This window comes from Gekko japonicus, unplaced genomic scaffold (genome assembly GCF_001447785.1).
Source record: "Gekko japonicus isolate JY-2015 unplaced genomic scaffold, Gekko_japonicus_V1.1 scaffold548, whole genome shotgun sequence".
Taxonomy (NCBI): domain Eukaryota; kingdom Metazoa; phylum Chordata; class Lepidosauria; order Squamata; family Gekkonidae; genus Gekko; species Gekko japonicus.
The window spans coordinates 37,581-54,281 of record NW_015169791.1 but is presented as its reverse complement, the minus strand read 5'-3'; the positions used below and the strand labels follow the sequence as shown (position 1 = coordinate 54,281).

The window sequence follows — 16,701 nt, the reverse complement described above, 5'->3', positions numbered from 1 at the left end:
GGTTCATGGTGTCTTAAGTACTCACTCTCAATAAACTGAAACTTCTGAAGGAACGTTGTTGAGTGTGACTGATTGAAGCCCCTGACACTTTCTTTCTTTCTTTCTTTCTTTCTTTCTCTCTCTTTCTGCGCAGATCTGCACGTTCCCCGCCCCCATAGCTAGCAATCCAAAAAAGTCCAGTGGCACTTTTAAGATCAAGGTTTATTCAGGTACAAGCTCTCCCTCCTCTGTGAGGACAGATCTGCGCTGTCAGGGGTGTGGCCTAACATGCTAATGAGTTTCTGCTGTTGGGTGTGGCCTATTATGCTAATGAGTTCCTGCTGGGCTTTTTCTACAAAAAGAGCCCTGGATCCAGCCCTTAAACATTTTGTCAGCAAAGTAATCTCACATATACTATATGGTATAGAATTTTGGGGGTTGAAAGAACAAATGCTTTCTAACTTGGAGTTAATCCAAAACCTTTTTTTAAGGCATATCTTGGTACTTCCAAAAGGGACACCAGCAGCCCTATTAAGGGCAGAACTTGGCCTCCCCTCAGTTAGGGCTCACGCTCGTCTAGTTGTATTATCATGGAAGAAATACCAAATGTTACAAACTGAATTTCTTGGTAACCTTAGCTATTGTTTGCCATTAAGTAAAGATAAAATTCACTCTGATTTTGTTCATAACATTATTTCCCGTTATACAATTCCAGACAATTTACTGCGATCTTTAGGGAACAACTGTGATTTGAGGCAATGGGTGTTTAATGTAGATGCAATAATAGATTATTCTTTAATCATTCAGTCAAAATTTGCTCCCTGGTACAAAGACATAAAGAAAGATCATTTAAGAGCTGCATACCTGGTAAATATTTCCGTATACAAGCTTAGATCAGCATTTACAGCATTGTGTTTCCAGACTATGCCAACAGAATTACTCTTGGGATGATACTTAAAAATACTGCAGGAACAGCATATTTGTATCTGTAAAATTTCCGTGGAGGATCTTTTTCATTATGTCATGGTCTGCCCATTGTACTGGGAACCAAGATGTAAATTCTTGACTGCGATAACAGATCAATTGCAGAATTTTTCTGACATCGATAAATTAACATTTCTGCTGTCAGACGCAGATCCTACAGTTTCCTATAGGGTAGCACTCTTCGACTTAGCGGCTAGTAAAATCAGGGCCAAGAACATAGAAAAATTAAATTGAACTGTAAAACGGCAATGTAGAATGGCAATGTTTGAGGCTGTGTATGTGTTTCTGGAGATAAGAACATAAGAGACGCCAATGTTGGATCAGGCCAAAGGCCCATCCAGTCCAACACTCTGTGTCACACAGTGGCCAGAAATACCAGTGCCATCAGGAGGTCCAGCAGTGGGGCCAGGACATTAGAAGCCCTCCCCCTGTTGACCCCCCCCCCAAGCACCAGAAGACAGAGCATCACTTGCCCCAGAGCCCCTAGCTATACCTTGTGGCTAATAGCCACTGATGGACCTCTGCTCCATATGCTTATCTAATTCCCTTTTGAAGCCGTCCATGCTTGTAGCACCCACCACTTCCTGTGGCAGTGAATTCCATGTGTTAATCACTCTTTGGGTGAAGAAGTACTTCCTTTTATCCGTTCTAACCCGACCGCTCTGCAGTTTCATGGAGTGCCCACGAGTTCTTGTATTGTGAGAAAGGGAGAAAAGTACCTCTTTCTTTACCTGCTCTTTCCCATGCATAATCTTATAAACCTCGATCATGTCACCCCTCAGTCGTCTTTTCTCCAAGCTAAAGAGCCCTAAGCGCTTTAACCTTTCCTCATAGGGAAAGTGTTCCAACCCTTTTATCATTCGAGTTGCCCTTTTCTGCACTTTTTCCAAAGCTATAATATCCTTTTTAAGGTGTGGTGCCCAGAACTGCACACAGTATTCCAAATGAGGTCTCACCATTGATTTATATAGGGGCATTATTATATTGGCTGATCTGTTTTCAATACCCTTCCTAATAATCCCCAGCATAGCATTGGCCTTCTTTATTGCAGTCACACACTGTCTCGACATTTTCAGTGAGTTATCCACTACAACTCCAAGATCTCTCTCTTGCTCAGTCTCTGCCAGTTCAGACCCCATCAATGTGTATTTATATTTAGGATTTTTGGCTCCAATGTGCATCACCTTGCACTTGGCCACATTGAACCCCATTTGCCATGTTGACGCCCACTCGCCCATCCTTGACAGATCCCCTTGGAGTGCCTCACAATCCTCACTGGTTTTCACCACCCTGAACAACTTTGTATCATCCGCAAATTTAGCCACTTCACTGCTTACTCCCATCTCCAAATCATTAATGAACAAGTTAAAAAGCAGTGGACCAAGTACTGATCCCTGCGGTACCCCACTGCTTACCACCCTCCACTGAGAAAATTGCCCACCTACACTCACTCTCTGTTTTCTATGAACTAGCCAGTTTTTGATCCATAAAAGGACTTGTCCTTCTATCCCATGATTTTTGAGCTTACTTAGGAGCCTTTGATGAGGAACTTTATCAAAAGCTTTCTGGAAGTCAAGGTAAATAATATCTATTGGATCCCCCTTGTCCACATGTTTGTTCACCCCCTCAAAGAACACTAACAGGTTAGTGAGACAAGATCTTCCCTTACAGAAACCGTGCTGAGTCTGCCTCAATAGGTTTTGTTCATCTATGTGCCTACTAATTCTTTCCTTAATAATGGTTTCCACCAATTTACCCGGTATCGACGTCAGACTGACTGGCCTGTAATTTCCCGGATCTCCTCTGGAACCCTTTTTAAAGATGGGAGTGACATTAGCTACCTTCCAATCCTCAGGAATGGAGGCAGATTTTAAGGAAAGATTACATATCTTTGTCAGGAGATCTACAAGTTCACATTTGAGTTCTTTCAGAACTCTCGGATGTATGCCATCTGGGCCTGGTGATTTTTCAGTTTTTAAGTTGTCTATCAGTTTTAGGACCTCCTCTCTCGTCACCTCAATCTGACTCAGGTCTTTCAACACCCCTCCTGAAATCAGTGGTTCTGGAGTGGGCAAGCACTTCTCATCTTCCACAGTGAAGACGGAGGCAAAAAATGCATTTAGCTTCTCAGCCATTTCCCTATCATCCTTCAATACTCCTTTTACCCCTTGGTCGTCCAAGGGCCCCACTGCCTCCCTGGCTGGTTTCCTGTTTCTAATGTATTTGAAGAAAGTTTTATTGTTGGTTTTTACGTTTTTTGCTATATGCTCCTCATATTCCCTTTTTGCCTGCCTGACCTCAGACTTGCATTTTATTTGCCATAGCCTGTGTTCCGTTTTATCAGCCTCACTGTGACTAGCTTTCCACTGCTTAAAGGAATTCTTTTTACTTTTTACAGCCTCCATTACTCTGTTTGTTAACCATGCAGGCTTTTTCCTATACCTGTTTGTGCCTTTCCTAACCTGCGGAATATATATTTTTTGAGCTTCTAGGATCGTAGTTTTAAATAGATCCCAAGCTTCCCCAATTGTTTTGACCCTTTCTACTTTTCCTTTCAGTTTCCTCCCCACGTGTCCCCTCATATCAGAGAAATTACCCCTTTTAAAGTTAAAAATGGTTGTGTGAGTCTTTTTGGCCAATTCTCTATTTGTACAAATGATGAACTCAACAACATTATGATCACTGTTTCCAAGCGGTGCAATCACTTTTACATCTCTCACCAGGTCTTGAGTGTTACTTAGGACCAAATCAAGGATCGCCTCTCCCCTGGTAGGTTCCGTGACCATCTGCTCCATAGCACAGTCATTTAGAGTGTCTAGAAACTCAATCTCTTTTTCCCGGCTAGAACACATATTGACCCAATCAATGTGTGGGTAGTTAAAATCACCTATTATTACACAGTGTTTTTGTCTAGTTGCTATCTTTAAGGCATTCATCATTTTATAATCCTCCTCTATCTTTTGATCTGGTGGGCGATAACAAACTCCCAGTGTTAAGTTTCCTTTTGGCCCCCCTATTTCAACCCATAGAACTTCCAGAAGCGAATCCAATTCACTTAGCCTCTCAATCTTTCTAGACTTTATACCCTCTCTGACATACAGAGCTACCCCACCTCCAACCCTTCCCCCCCTATCCTTCCGATATAATATATAACCGGGAATCACTGTGTCCCACTGATTTTCCTCATCCCACCAAGTTTCAGAAATACCCACAATGTCTATTTTTCCCTCCGACACCAAGCACTCCAACTCCCCGATTTTACCTCGGACACTTCTAGCATTTGTATAGAAACAGCTGTAATTTCCCTTACAAGTTAAGCCTGCATCCTTCCTCTTGCTATCTCGAGTCGTTGTCCGGCAGTCCATGTCACCAGCCATGGCCTCTGTGGACAATTTCAATCCACCTCCCTGTAGAAAAGCAACCGGTACCCCCTCACCTCTCTCAGATGAGCCAACCCGAACCAGAGACTTTTCATCTCCTGTCGGCTTTCCCCCAATATTCAGTTTAAAAGCTGCTCTGCCACCTTTTTGATTTTAAGTGCCAGCAGCCTGGTTCCTTCTCGGGACAAGTGGAGACCGTCTCGCCTGTACAGCTCCCTCTTGTTCCAAAAAGTATCCCAGTGCCTAACAAACCTGAACCCTTCCCCCCTACACCATCGTCTCATCCACGCATTGAGACTCCTGATCTCTGCCTGTCTCTCCGGCCCTGCGCGTGGAACAGGTAACACTTCTGAGAAGGCTACCTTGGAGGTCCTGGACCTAAGTTTCCTGCCCAGCAGCCTAAATTTCTCCTCCAGGACCTCACGACTGCATTTCCCCACATCGTTGGTGCCGACATGCACCACGACCACTGGCTCCTCCCCAGCACTATCTACCAGCCTATCTAAAACACGCGTAATGTCCGCTACCTTCGCACCAGGCAGGCAAGTCACCATACGGTCAGTACGCGGGTTCGCCACCCAGCTGTCTACCTGCCTAAGGATCGAATCACCCACTACCAAGAGCCCCCCTCCCACCCTGCTCAGGGATGGTTCCTTGGTGCAAAAGGAGAGCCGCTCACCAGCTGGGGAAGAGGTCCCTTCTGAGGGCACATTCCCCTTATCCTCAGCATGGTGCCCTGTTTCCCCTAGACCCTCATGCTCCCTGACAGCAGCGGGGCTGCCAGATCCAGAGTGGGACGAAGCTAACAAGTCCCCGAGAGTCTTTTCTGTGCGCCTAGCTGACTGTCTCTGCTTCTCCAGGTCAGCCACCTTGGCCTCAAGGGAGCACACACGTTCCCTGAGAACCAGGAGCTCCTTGCACCGAGGACACACCCAAGACTTCTGCCCAGTGGGCAGATAGTCATACATGTGACACTCCGTGCAAAACACTGGATAGCCCCCAACCCCCTGCTGGCATTCTGGCTTCATAATTCTTTTAAAATAAATAAATATAATCCCCCTTTTAAACCCTTGGTATTTATGTGGTTTTTGTTATCAAGTCAAATTATTTTACGGGAAAGACAAAGAGCCTAGGGCCTTGTCTTTCTGGCTCTTTTTGGGCTTCTTACAGAGCCCCTAGTCTAAGAGCCACAGGCAAAGAGCCCTTTAGCTCGTGCCTCTGGCAAGGTGCTTCCTTAAATAGAGGCCTCCCCCAGCAGAGGTCAGGCAGCAGCTATTCAAATTCAAATTCACCCAGGCACTCAATCACAGGCAAAACAACGTGCCAGAGGCTCGTGCTCAATTACAGGCAATCCCAGTCAAACAATGCCCGTTCCTCTCCCACACTCAATCAGCCAGGACTCTGCAAGAACTCTAAGTGCTTCCACACCCTGCTAAACACAGTTTTCCCACAAAATATCCTTAGCTGAATTCTCTCAGCTGAAAGCAAGTAAAAGAAACCCACTCACCTCTCTCACAGCTCTCTCTCCTGCTCCTGCTCAGAGATTTTAATTAATTTTAATTAATTTAAATACTGAATGTGCAGATTTTTAGAGGTTGTTATAATTTAAACCTAATTCAAATTCCAGTGGTGTAAATTGTCTAATTTGTACATTGTTTTACATTGTAATGGCTAGTGGCTACACAATAAATTTTACTATCTATCTACTGGAGAAAGGGGCATCCTTCAACCTGATTTGCATGACGGCCAAAGGTTCAACCTCTCAGGTTAAAAGGTGAGACCTTGGAGTCACTGCCTATTAAAGCAGAACATATTGGACTTTTATGTTCCTTTTCTGTTTGTTCAACACCATCAAGTTTGAATTCTTTGGCCAATCAATTCCTGGGACAGCTGTCTAGCTTGTAAATGTACAAAAGCACACCATTGAAAGGATATAAGGTCAAGGTTTCCCTTGCTCAAAAGCCGGTCGAATCCGACTCTAGGGGTGGTGCTCATCTCTGTTTCCAAGCTGAAGAGCCAGTGCTGTCTGAAGACATTTCTGTGGTCATATGGCTGGCATGACTAGACGCCAAGACTGTTACCTTCCCACCGAAGCGGTACCTATTTATCTACTTGCAATTTCTAAAGTTGCTGTAAGGATTACTGTTATTTTATTTAAAACAATTCTAAGCCACCTTTCCACCCAACTTAGGGTCCCCAAGGTGGTGAACAGTAAGATTGTTACCACGCTGACAACAGGACAAGGAAGAACAGCCAAGCCTGCTGCTGCCTCAACAGTGACTGCATGCTTATATATGGGCACTTTCTTTTAGAGAGATCATGAGCCACGTGCAGTAGATGTGTCAGTCCAGGGACTACTTCTCCAAGTGAACAGCAAACTATATACACAGACTTAAAAAAAGATAGAGAATTCAGATTTGCTTAGGATTGTCCCAATTTTTATATGCCTTAGTCCGAAGAATTCAGTTCTAACTTCCTCCCCTAAACCACCTACCCGTTACCACACATGAAGGCACAGCTTGAAGAACACAAAGACCTTGCAAGGAATTTATTACTAGAAACTCTATCAATGAAAAATGCAATCCCAAACAATCACATTGGTTGAGGGGGAGTAAAAAGGGTCATTTGCTATCAATCCAATTAAGTGTGGACACAGAGCCCTGGTTTCCTGACACCCTCCCATTCTATATTAAAACAGGCAGGAGGAAAAGAACAAAGACTTCTATTTTGCCAGTAATATTCCTCTTCTACAAGCAGATTCTGTACCAACAGTCAACCAAGTTGGATGCTATGAGCTTTTCCGCTGGCACAAGAGGAAGATGGGGATCATTATGACCCTGAAAAAGGCTATGGCATGCATCATGGCCACACAGGAGAACGCTCCAGTAAAGAGTGAAATCAGGCAAGATTCTCCACTGTCCTCTTATAACAGCAGAAAAGCTGGAAAAATCCAATCCATAGCATTTTACCATTGCAATGTTTCTGTAATAGGAACAAGGCAAAGGAAAGGTCACCAATACATGTTAACCTTTCTATTATTGATTTAGGTTGCTGACTCATTTCCAGGGCCTAAAGAAGTACATCACTTAACCACTCAATATAAAAATGCCAAGTTTGAAATTCTTTTACAGTGTAGATGAACCTGCCTTACAACCAATCAGAGCCTTGGTCCATCAAAGTCAGTCCTCTCTACTCAAGGCCCCAAGGTCTCAGGTGGAGGCATTTCACATCACCCACTACCTGATCCTTTAACTGGAGATGCTGGGGACTGAACTTGGGACCTTCTGCCTACCAAGAAGAAGCTCTAATACTGAACCACGGCCCTTCCTATTTTATATTTTTAAAAAATTCTGTCTCTAAATGCCAGTTTCTTTCATAGGATTTTCAGTTCAAAAATGATAAATGTTATTAATCAAATAGCCCAAATGCAGGCTGCAGCACATTGGTTTTACCATCATTGTCTATTTTCGGGGACCATCCTGCTTTCAATTGAGTATTATTGTTGTTGTGACTAATTGTTACTAATGTTTTTATTGCTTTTATCCTGTTTTATATGGGCTTTGCCCCTTGTAAGCCGCCCTGAGCCCGCTTTGCGGGGAGGACAGGGTAAAAATCCCAATAAATAACTAAATAAATAAATAACAAAAATTGGTATGCAAAAGTCACATATAAAAAGTTCTCTTCTGCAGTGATAAAATATAACTAGCAAAAATTTTCTTTACCTGTAAACTCATGATAGAGTGACATTCTGCATAACTGAGCCCCCTCACAGCATACAAGCTCTAAGTGGTAACTGTTGTGAATACACAGAAGAAATAATTATCTGATCCACCTATAACCATTCCCAAACTGCTCTAAAAGATCACATAGTAATACATGAACTCGCCCCCTGGTGGCCAAATAGATACACCATCCTAAAATAATTAATGAAACATTCTGTTTACTCACACACACACATTCAATTTATATATTACTTTTTTAAAGCAGTCTAAATTACACCAAGAGGAAGAACGGTTTTCTGAAACCTGGCAAACCATAACCCTCTGCACCTACTTCAATAGTAACCACAAGAAAAGCCTAATACTAGACAAGGAAGCAACAGGTTGCTTTGGAGGTACGGACAACAATTCTACTATAAACAAAGAAACTTTGCAATGCCAAAGACAGCTCAACATCCTATTGTTTACAGAATATTTTCTGGAGCAGCTTGCCTGCAGTTGCCTCACTCAGCTGATCTGGCCATGTGGAACCATGCCATGGTTACCTCAAAAATAGATTACTGTAATGCAGTCTGCATAGGTCTTTCCTTGAAGTCAACTTGGAAACTAGAGTTGGTAAAGAATATGGTGGCCCGATTACCAGCAGGTGCCAGGCAGAGTATGTATGTCACACCCATCTTTCAGGCACTCCATTGACAATCAATTACCAGGCTCAATTTAAAGCACTAGTTATCACCTACAAAGCTGTCATGGTCTGAGACCCGCATATCTGCAGGATCACCTCTCTACAATGCTCTCCCAATGGCAGCTTAAATCATCTGATTAAAACCATCTGAAGGTTCCTCCGTCCAAATGGGTAAGATCAACAACAGCCTATTCACATGCACTCTCTGCAGAGGCTGCCTGAGGAGTTCAAGAGGGCTCCCCACAGTACTATCATTCCACAAAATGTGCAAAGCAGAAGTGTTTGGGAGAGCATTCTCATAATGGAATTAGATCTGTAGTGGGACAGAATGGTCCAGAAGAGCACCTTCATATGGGAGCGGGTACAGCACTGCCTTTTAGCTTTGTAATCCCACATTCTGTACTGCTTGTACTTTGCCAGCTTGGGCAGTTCGCTGTTCACATTATCATTTAACTTTGTATTCCAAGTCCTATTGTATTGTCCATCTGATGCCCTATACCACTGGTGGCGAACCTATGGCACGGGTGCCAGAGGTGGCACTCAGAGCCCTCTCTGTGGGCAGGCGTGCCATCGCCCCAGCGTGCCATCGCCAAACCATCGTTAAAGTGTTGAATTCTCTGCCAAATAAAGCATTTGGGATTGCTTTCCTTACTTTGTTTGGATCATCTTAAGTTAATGTATGAGTGGTTTTTTCTAAAGTAAAACCTCAGTATTCAGGCTAAATTGCCGTGTTGGCACTTTGCGATAAATAAGTGGGTTTTGGGTCGCAGTTTGGGCACTCGGTCTCTAAAAAGGTTCGCCATCACTGCCCTTTACTGTATGGTTACGTTTTTCTTTCTCTTTCTGTATTCTGTAATCCTCCAGTCTCAGTGAAAAAGGCAGGCTATAAATAAGGTAAACAAATAAGTGTAAACCTTTGCCCCAATTTGGAACACCTTGTAGCCCCCCCTCCCCACAGACAGACTGTTAGCATCATCACTGTTGATGAGTAATGCAGGATGAAGATCAGGAGTTCAAACTAAAAAGTACTCTCCAAGTCCAGCAGCAGGTACCCAGTTCTGTGTTACTCTTGGAAAACTAGCACAATCTCAGAGCCTCAAATAAAAGCCTCACCCCTGCCCGGCAACAGCCTCAATGGTGGGAGGAGGAGAGATCCCCATGCACAACATCTGATTATCTTTCATAGAGCCAAGCTGACCATGTGCTGCTAAAGTAGTGTAATGCAACGATCATGTACCTCCATTTGAATGTGGTTTCTTCTTAAAAGAGACTGTGCTGACCATATCCCATTCTGCCTCATAACTGTTCATATGTTCCGGGCCCCGTGGAGTCTTCTCTTTAGGAGTATGCGCCCACTCTACAACTGAACTGGAATCCTACAGAACAAAAACATATTTCTTGCAACTATTTATAAAACCATTTTTACTTTCCATGAGATCATTTCCTATTTAAACAAGCATACAAGCATTTGTGAAAAGCTGGTTGAAGTTAAAGCAGAATAACCTATGTCCAGATGAGCCAGGAAGTTTCAGAGTACAGTAACTCAAAAGAAACAGCAGTCTTTTAGGGGTAAAAATAAGCTGGTTTGCAAATTATTGTTGCTAGGGGTATGGGACTCACACCTCTCTTCATTTGTCCAGGCCACTGCTCATCTCCAAACCTCAATTTACACTTTTTTTATATCCCAGAGTACCACCCAGACTCAGAGCCTGAGTACTAACTATTCAAGAGGGCATTTTCAAAAGGAAACAGATATATAGTGTATTCTATAGGAAGACACTATCTGTTTAGGTAACTGAGTTGTAATTTAACTGCTTTTGAAGCATTTAGAAATTGGATTTATACCCCGCCCTTCACTCAGTGGCTTACAATTTCCTTTCCCTTCCCCTCCCCACAGCAGACACCCTGTGAGGCAGGTGGGGCTAAAAGAACTCTTCCAAGAACAGCTCTGACAGAACTATGGCTTGCCCAAGGTCATCCAGCAGCTGCAAGTGGAGGCATGGGGAATCAAACCCGGTTCTCCCAGATTAGAGTCCGCACATTTAACCACTACACCAAACTGGCTCTCAACTTTTCTCCTTTATTTATAACTAAATTGTTTCTGGCATTTAATACTGTTCATATTTCTGCATTTCTCTAATTGGAAATCCAATTCATTGGATCACTGTTCTCTAATTGTGAAATCCAGTTTACATAACATGGTATAATTCATTTCATTGTTTTTTATTTTGTGCAATTCTATTTTACTGCATCATACATTGTATGTAGTATACTTTTTTCATTGACTTTTATAACTCTGTAATCTGCCTTGAGTACCTATAAGAGAGGCAAACAAGAAATGCAGTGAACTATAGAAAGATCATTATTGCTTCTATGAATTCATAGTGTATAATACAAAAACTGTAAACCTGCATTCCTAAAAACACTCTTGTAAACTTGCACTCTTAAGAGGGGCTGTGGCTCAGTGGCAGAGCATCTGCTTGGCATGCAGAAGGTCCCAGGTGCAATCCCCACTATCTCCAGTTAAAAGATCTGGCAGTAGGTGATGTGAAAGCCCTCCTGTCTGAGACCCTGGAGAGCTGCCAGTCTGAGTGGACAGTACTGACTTTGATGGACCAAGAGCCTGATTCAGTATAAGGCAGTTTAATGTGTTCATGTGTGTTCAATGTCATATAAACAATTTTTAACCCTCCTAATCTTGGGAACAAAATGGCAGCATGCCTAGTTCAGTCAAGAAATTTGAGCTTTTTCTTGCAGAGTGCTATCTGGATTGAGACATTATGAGTTGGATGAGAACTTCAGTTGATTATTATCTGCAACAGAGAACTACAGAGAAGTTTTATTTCTAGAAAGTGTACAAAAATCACTTTACAGAATACAACCTATATTCCATCAACCTATATTCCATTATTTATTACATTTATTAATCGCCTAATCCCCACAATTGTGGGGCTCTAGGTGATGTACAAAATTTTAAAACCATAAAAATATAAAATCATATCCAGCACATTATACAATAATTAAAAGCAAGTGGCAAAAAAAATTGCAGTTCCCTCCCATATCTGGTCACTGAGTGCTTCGGACACACAGGGAGGGAGTAAGTTCCACAGGGAATAAGGATTCAGGTAGGGTGCCAACCATGATGTCAACTGTCACTGTCTTCAACCAAACACCTGGTGGGACATCTCTGCCTTACCAGCCCTGTAGAATTACATAAAATCCCACAGGGCCCCAATGTTATTTGGCAGAGAGTTCCACCGAAAAGGCCCTGGCCCTGCTTGAGGACAGCCAGATATCTCTAGAGCAAGGAACCACCAGCACATTATTCTGTGAAGACCGTAATGCTCTCCTGGGGGTGTAACGGAGGAGGCAGTCCTGCAGATATGTCAGTCCCAGACCACTCAAGGCCTTAAAGGTCAGAACCAGAACCTTGAACTTGACCTGGTGCTCCACTGGAAGCCAGTGCAGCTGGTTCAGCACAGGTCAAATATGCACAGTCCTCAATGTTCCTGTTAAGATGCATGCAGCCGCATTCTGGATCAGTTGGAACTTCCGGGTCCGTCTCAAGGGTAGGTCTGCGTAGAGCAAAAGTTACAGCAGTCTAGCCTGGAGGCGACCGTTGCATGGATTACTGTGGCTAGGTCAGAGCGTGACAGGAAAGGGGCCAGCTGCCGGGCTTGGCGTAGATGGAAAAATGCCAGCCTGGCTGTATGTGTGACCTGGGCCTCCATTAAGGGAGGCATCCAGGCTCTTGACAGACTGCACCAGTGCCAATGGTGCCCCATCAAGGGCCGGTAAGATGAACCCAAGCCCTGAAGCCCCTCCTCCTAGCCACAGAACCTCCATCTTTGTTAGATTCAGTTTCAATAAATCATAATAAAAATCATATTTATTCTGGAGCGCAACTGAACTTAGAAGGCTAACATCGACCTCATGACAACCCTTACTAAGGTCTTCTAGGCTGATTAACCCTCTTGTCTCCATTTTACTATGCCAATATTTCCACTTGCCACAAATGGATCTCAACCATGACTCAATGAATTGTCTGCACCAGTATTCCGGGGAATTAGCAGCACAAAACAAAAGAAGAACCAGGAGATCAAAGACCTGTGGGTCCTGAACTCCCACAGTCAAACTGGACAGTAAGGTGTGTATGCTAATTTACCATGCAATAGCAGAAATGATTTTCTAACAATCACAGTGAGATATATTTTTTTACTATTTAAAGCAGATTTCCGAACCTTTGAAAAAAGGCTGTTGAAGTAATTAACATACCTTTCTAGCATACAGTATATTAGAAGAGTCTAATGATTCATCCACAGGTCTCCAATCTACTATCACTTCAGTTTCCTATAACATAAATTTCAAAGTTATTCATGCATAATATGTACAGTTGTTATACATTTTTCCATTTACAAAAATAGATCCCCATTCACTTTACACACATGTGAAGGGCATTTGCCAGTACACCCTTTGCCTTTCCCCAAGATAACAAGATCTCAGACTGTGCTAGGTGCATAACAAACACTGGAAATTTGATTTGAACACCTTTTCTATGACTCGCAGTATTCCAGAGAGTAAGCTGTCCTGATCATTGTTTCCACTTGATGAGTGAATGAAAACCCCTTCTTGCTCATATACAACCTGAAAAAAGGAAAGAAAAATGGATTTAAAAGTTTTGTTGCATAAAAACTTTTTTTTTGCAATACGATGTCCTGAATTAGTTCTGGGGATAGGGCTTCATTTGGTAATCTAATCCAGACCTATCCAATAGGATGAAGGGTTTCACTTTAAGTGATCACAGACTCAATGGTGCCTCTTGATATGCTGAAGGGCTTCAAAATATAAATGTGGTTACAATTTTGCAGAGGATGCTGTATTCTTCAATCAAGAGCAGACACTCAATAAGAACTGGACGTCAATGAATTCACTCCTGAATTCACTCCTGACAATGAAGCCACAACCATAATTTAACAAAATACCAAGACTGGGGGAAAGGAGAAAGGTGTGTGTGTGGGGGGGGGAGAACTTAATGACTGCTGAGTGTGCACAAGAATCCCCCCCTAATATAGAGACCAAAAGGACAAAATTCCATCACATGCAATAAATTCAAAACATCAGAGCTATTAAAAGTGCTACTAAGTAAATAGTATGGCACGAATAGTACTGCCATATGAGTATATCATTAAGCTAAGGCACTCCAGCAAGTTGCTACTGGCACTTGCCAGCTATGGCAAAGGAGCTTGTGCATTTTTAAAAGTTTCATAGGGTTTTTTCTTTTTTTTCCCTGTAGAGATTTTTTTTTTATTAAGAAGATTATTACAACATAACAGCATATTCAAACATGTCAAAAGAACCGATCTTCACATTACAAGATTATCCATAAGGAAATTTAACAACACAACTGAAACCAAACAGTCTGCATAAACCATAGGGTTTTTTCTGTGCTACTTAGCTGTTAGCTTCGTTTCTGCTTAGCTTACTTATCCAGGATTTTTTGTTAAGGACAGAACAAAACTTAGTAACATGCAGGGGCTGGTAGGTTGGGATACGTTTTATTATGCACCAGTCACTCTTATTAAAGAAAAAGTTGGCAACCCCTGGGCTAAAGATTAGAAAGTTATCCTGCTGTCTCACAGTACGAAGGTTCCATCCAGTAATCATCATAGCTAATAGCTATTTGTAAGTTAGTTCATCTCTGTTAAATCCATTTAAACTACTGGCCATTGCCACATCTTGTGGCAGCAGATTACATGAATTATATGTGTTGAACAAAAGTACTTTATTTTGGCTGGTTAACTTTATTTTACCTAGTTAACAGTGCAATCCTAAACAGAATTACACCCTCATAAATCCACTGACTTCAACAGTGCTTTGTTTAGGACTGCACTATGAAAGGAGCTGCGGTGGCTCAAGTGGTTAAGACGCTGAACTACAGGCTGTGGAAGGTCAGTAGTTCAGCAGTTCGAGACCTGGGTGCCGCATGACGGAGTGAGCTCCCGTCTCTAGTTCCAGCTCCTGCCGACCTAGCAGTTCGAAAGCAAGAAATTGCAAGTAGATAAATAGGTACCACTTCATTGGGAAGGTAACAGCGTTCCGTGCACCTTGGTGTTTAGTCATACCGGCCACATGAACACGGAAACGTCTTTGGACAGCACTGGCTCTTCGGCTTTGAAACGGATATGAGCACCGCAACCCTGGAGTCAGATTCGACTGACTTTCGAGCAAGGGAACCTTTACCTTTACCTTATGAAACTATTGCTAACCAATTTCATTGGGTGACATCAAGGCTACTCTTTGGATTCTAGACAAACATTTTGGCAGGTGGAAAGACTTCTACCTATAGATTGCGACTTTCTCATCTCTCCCCACCCACTACAGTCTAAATGGTCCCTCTTCGTGCTGTTCTTGCGAGGGGGAGGGGTGTTCTGTCCCCTAGGAACAGCATTTTAGGCTGCACAGAGAGAAGGAAGGTAAGAAAGTCACCCGCTGTGAAAATGTTTGGCTGGCTCCAAGACTATTATACTATGGGAGAAGTTTCTGTCTATCCATTTATTGCTTTGCAATCACTTGGAGTTTATCATGTGGAATAATTTAGTATCATCTACTTACTTGGGCATCTCAATCCTAACTCTGTAACATTAATCAGCAATAGCACCAGTTCCAATATAGATCCTTGCAGGGTCCCAATGCTTACTTCCCTACATTGTGAGGGCATCCATTTATTCTAACCAATTAATGTGTACTCTTATTAAATTCACTCTTAGCTCTGTTCTACATGTCCCACTGGGATGAAATCATGTGGCTAATTATGCCAGCTAATTAACTCCTCTGTTGGAAATTTAAACTAAAACTACTGCTATTTGGTTAACACTGATTTAAAAAAATGAGAGCAGATTGCTTTCCAATTTCAGCCCCTAGGGTGATCCACTGATCAGCCAACATATGCAAGATTTCCAAGACAGACTCGAAGATAATTGAGAGTAGAAACATGTATGCCTCATGAGATCTCTCTATACTAGAAAAAAGGTGTGCCTGTACCCTGGGCAACAGAACTCAAAATAAAATATAACCAAAAACAAATTTAATCTCGCAGCAGCAAAGACAAATATATCCCATGATTTACCTGCTTTAAAAAAATACATGCCACCTTGATGAAAATAATAATTTCTATCACAACACTCTCATGCTAAATTTGAGTTGAGCAGACTCCATGGGACAGAAGGGCCTAGCGTGATGTGGTCCATGGGGTCGTGAAGAGTTGAACTCGACTGTGCAACTGAACAACAACAAACATGCTAAATTGCCTGCAGTAACATACAGAGGTATTAATTGTGCCCTTTTCTGGCAACAACAAACTTCAGAGCTTCTTTTTCCCCTAATCACAATGTGTGTCCTGAAAATACTAAGCCACTTTCACTCTGGGACATGGATGAGCCTCTCTATCTGCAATGACTGTATTCAGGCAACAAGAACTAACCAGAATTTTGCCTGTGATACAAACAAGCCTGAAAAGTCCTAACTCTCCTCCACTCATTACATCTATAACTGAAATTGAAGCATTCAAACAAACCACAATGTGTTGTTGCATTCAACTTGGGGCAGTTTAACAAACCGTGTCTTAGTTCTTGCTCACAGCTTGGGATTCTACACTAGAAAGGCTTCCTGATTTTGTGGCCAAGAAACAAACACAAATTTGCTAAAGTGCTCAAATAAGTCTCCAATCTCTGCTTAACATACAAGGGGAAGAGTGAGGGGAGAGGAAACACACAAGTCTGATTTCAGGCTCGTTATCACAAACACACTGCATTTTGTTAATGATTTCTGAGTATAACCTGCACACCTTACATGTAGTTACTGTGCTGCAACTACTGTATTTAGACTACACATGCTTTAAAAGATTTCTACAATTAGTATACCTGATCTACAATTCAATACTAACTGGCCCAAGCGG

The 16,701-nt window shown here is 42.5% G+C and overlaps 1 protein-coding gene across 1 annotated transcript in view; it reads right to left on the bottom strand.

Moving 5' to 3' along the window:
• TBC1D15 (TBC1 domain family member 15) overlaps positions 1-16,701 on the bottom strand; it is a 70,349-nt gene that overhangs the window by 52,274 nt on the left and 1,374 nt on the right. The window contains exons 2-4 of the mRNA XM_015417026.1: positions 13,296-13,391; positions 13,023-13,097; positions 9,985-10,123 (exon numbers count right to left, since the gene is read on the bottom strand). Coding sequence (XP_015272512.1) covers positions 9,985-10,123; positions 13,023-13,097; positions 13,296-13,391 — 310 coding nt within the window. The remainder of the gene's footprint in view (positions 1-9,984; positions 10,124-13,022; positions 13,098-13,295; positions 13,392-16,701) is intronic.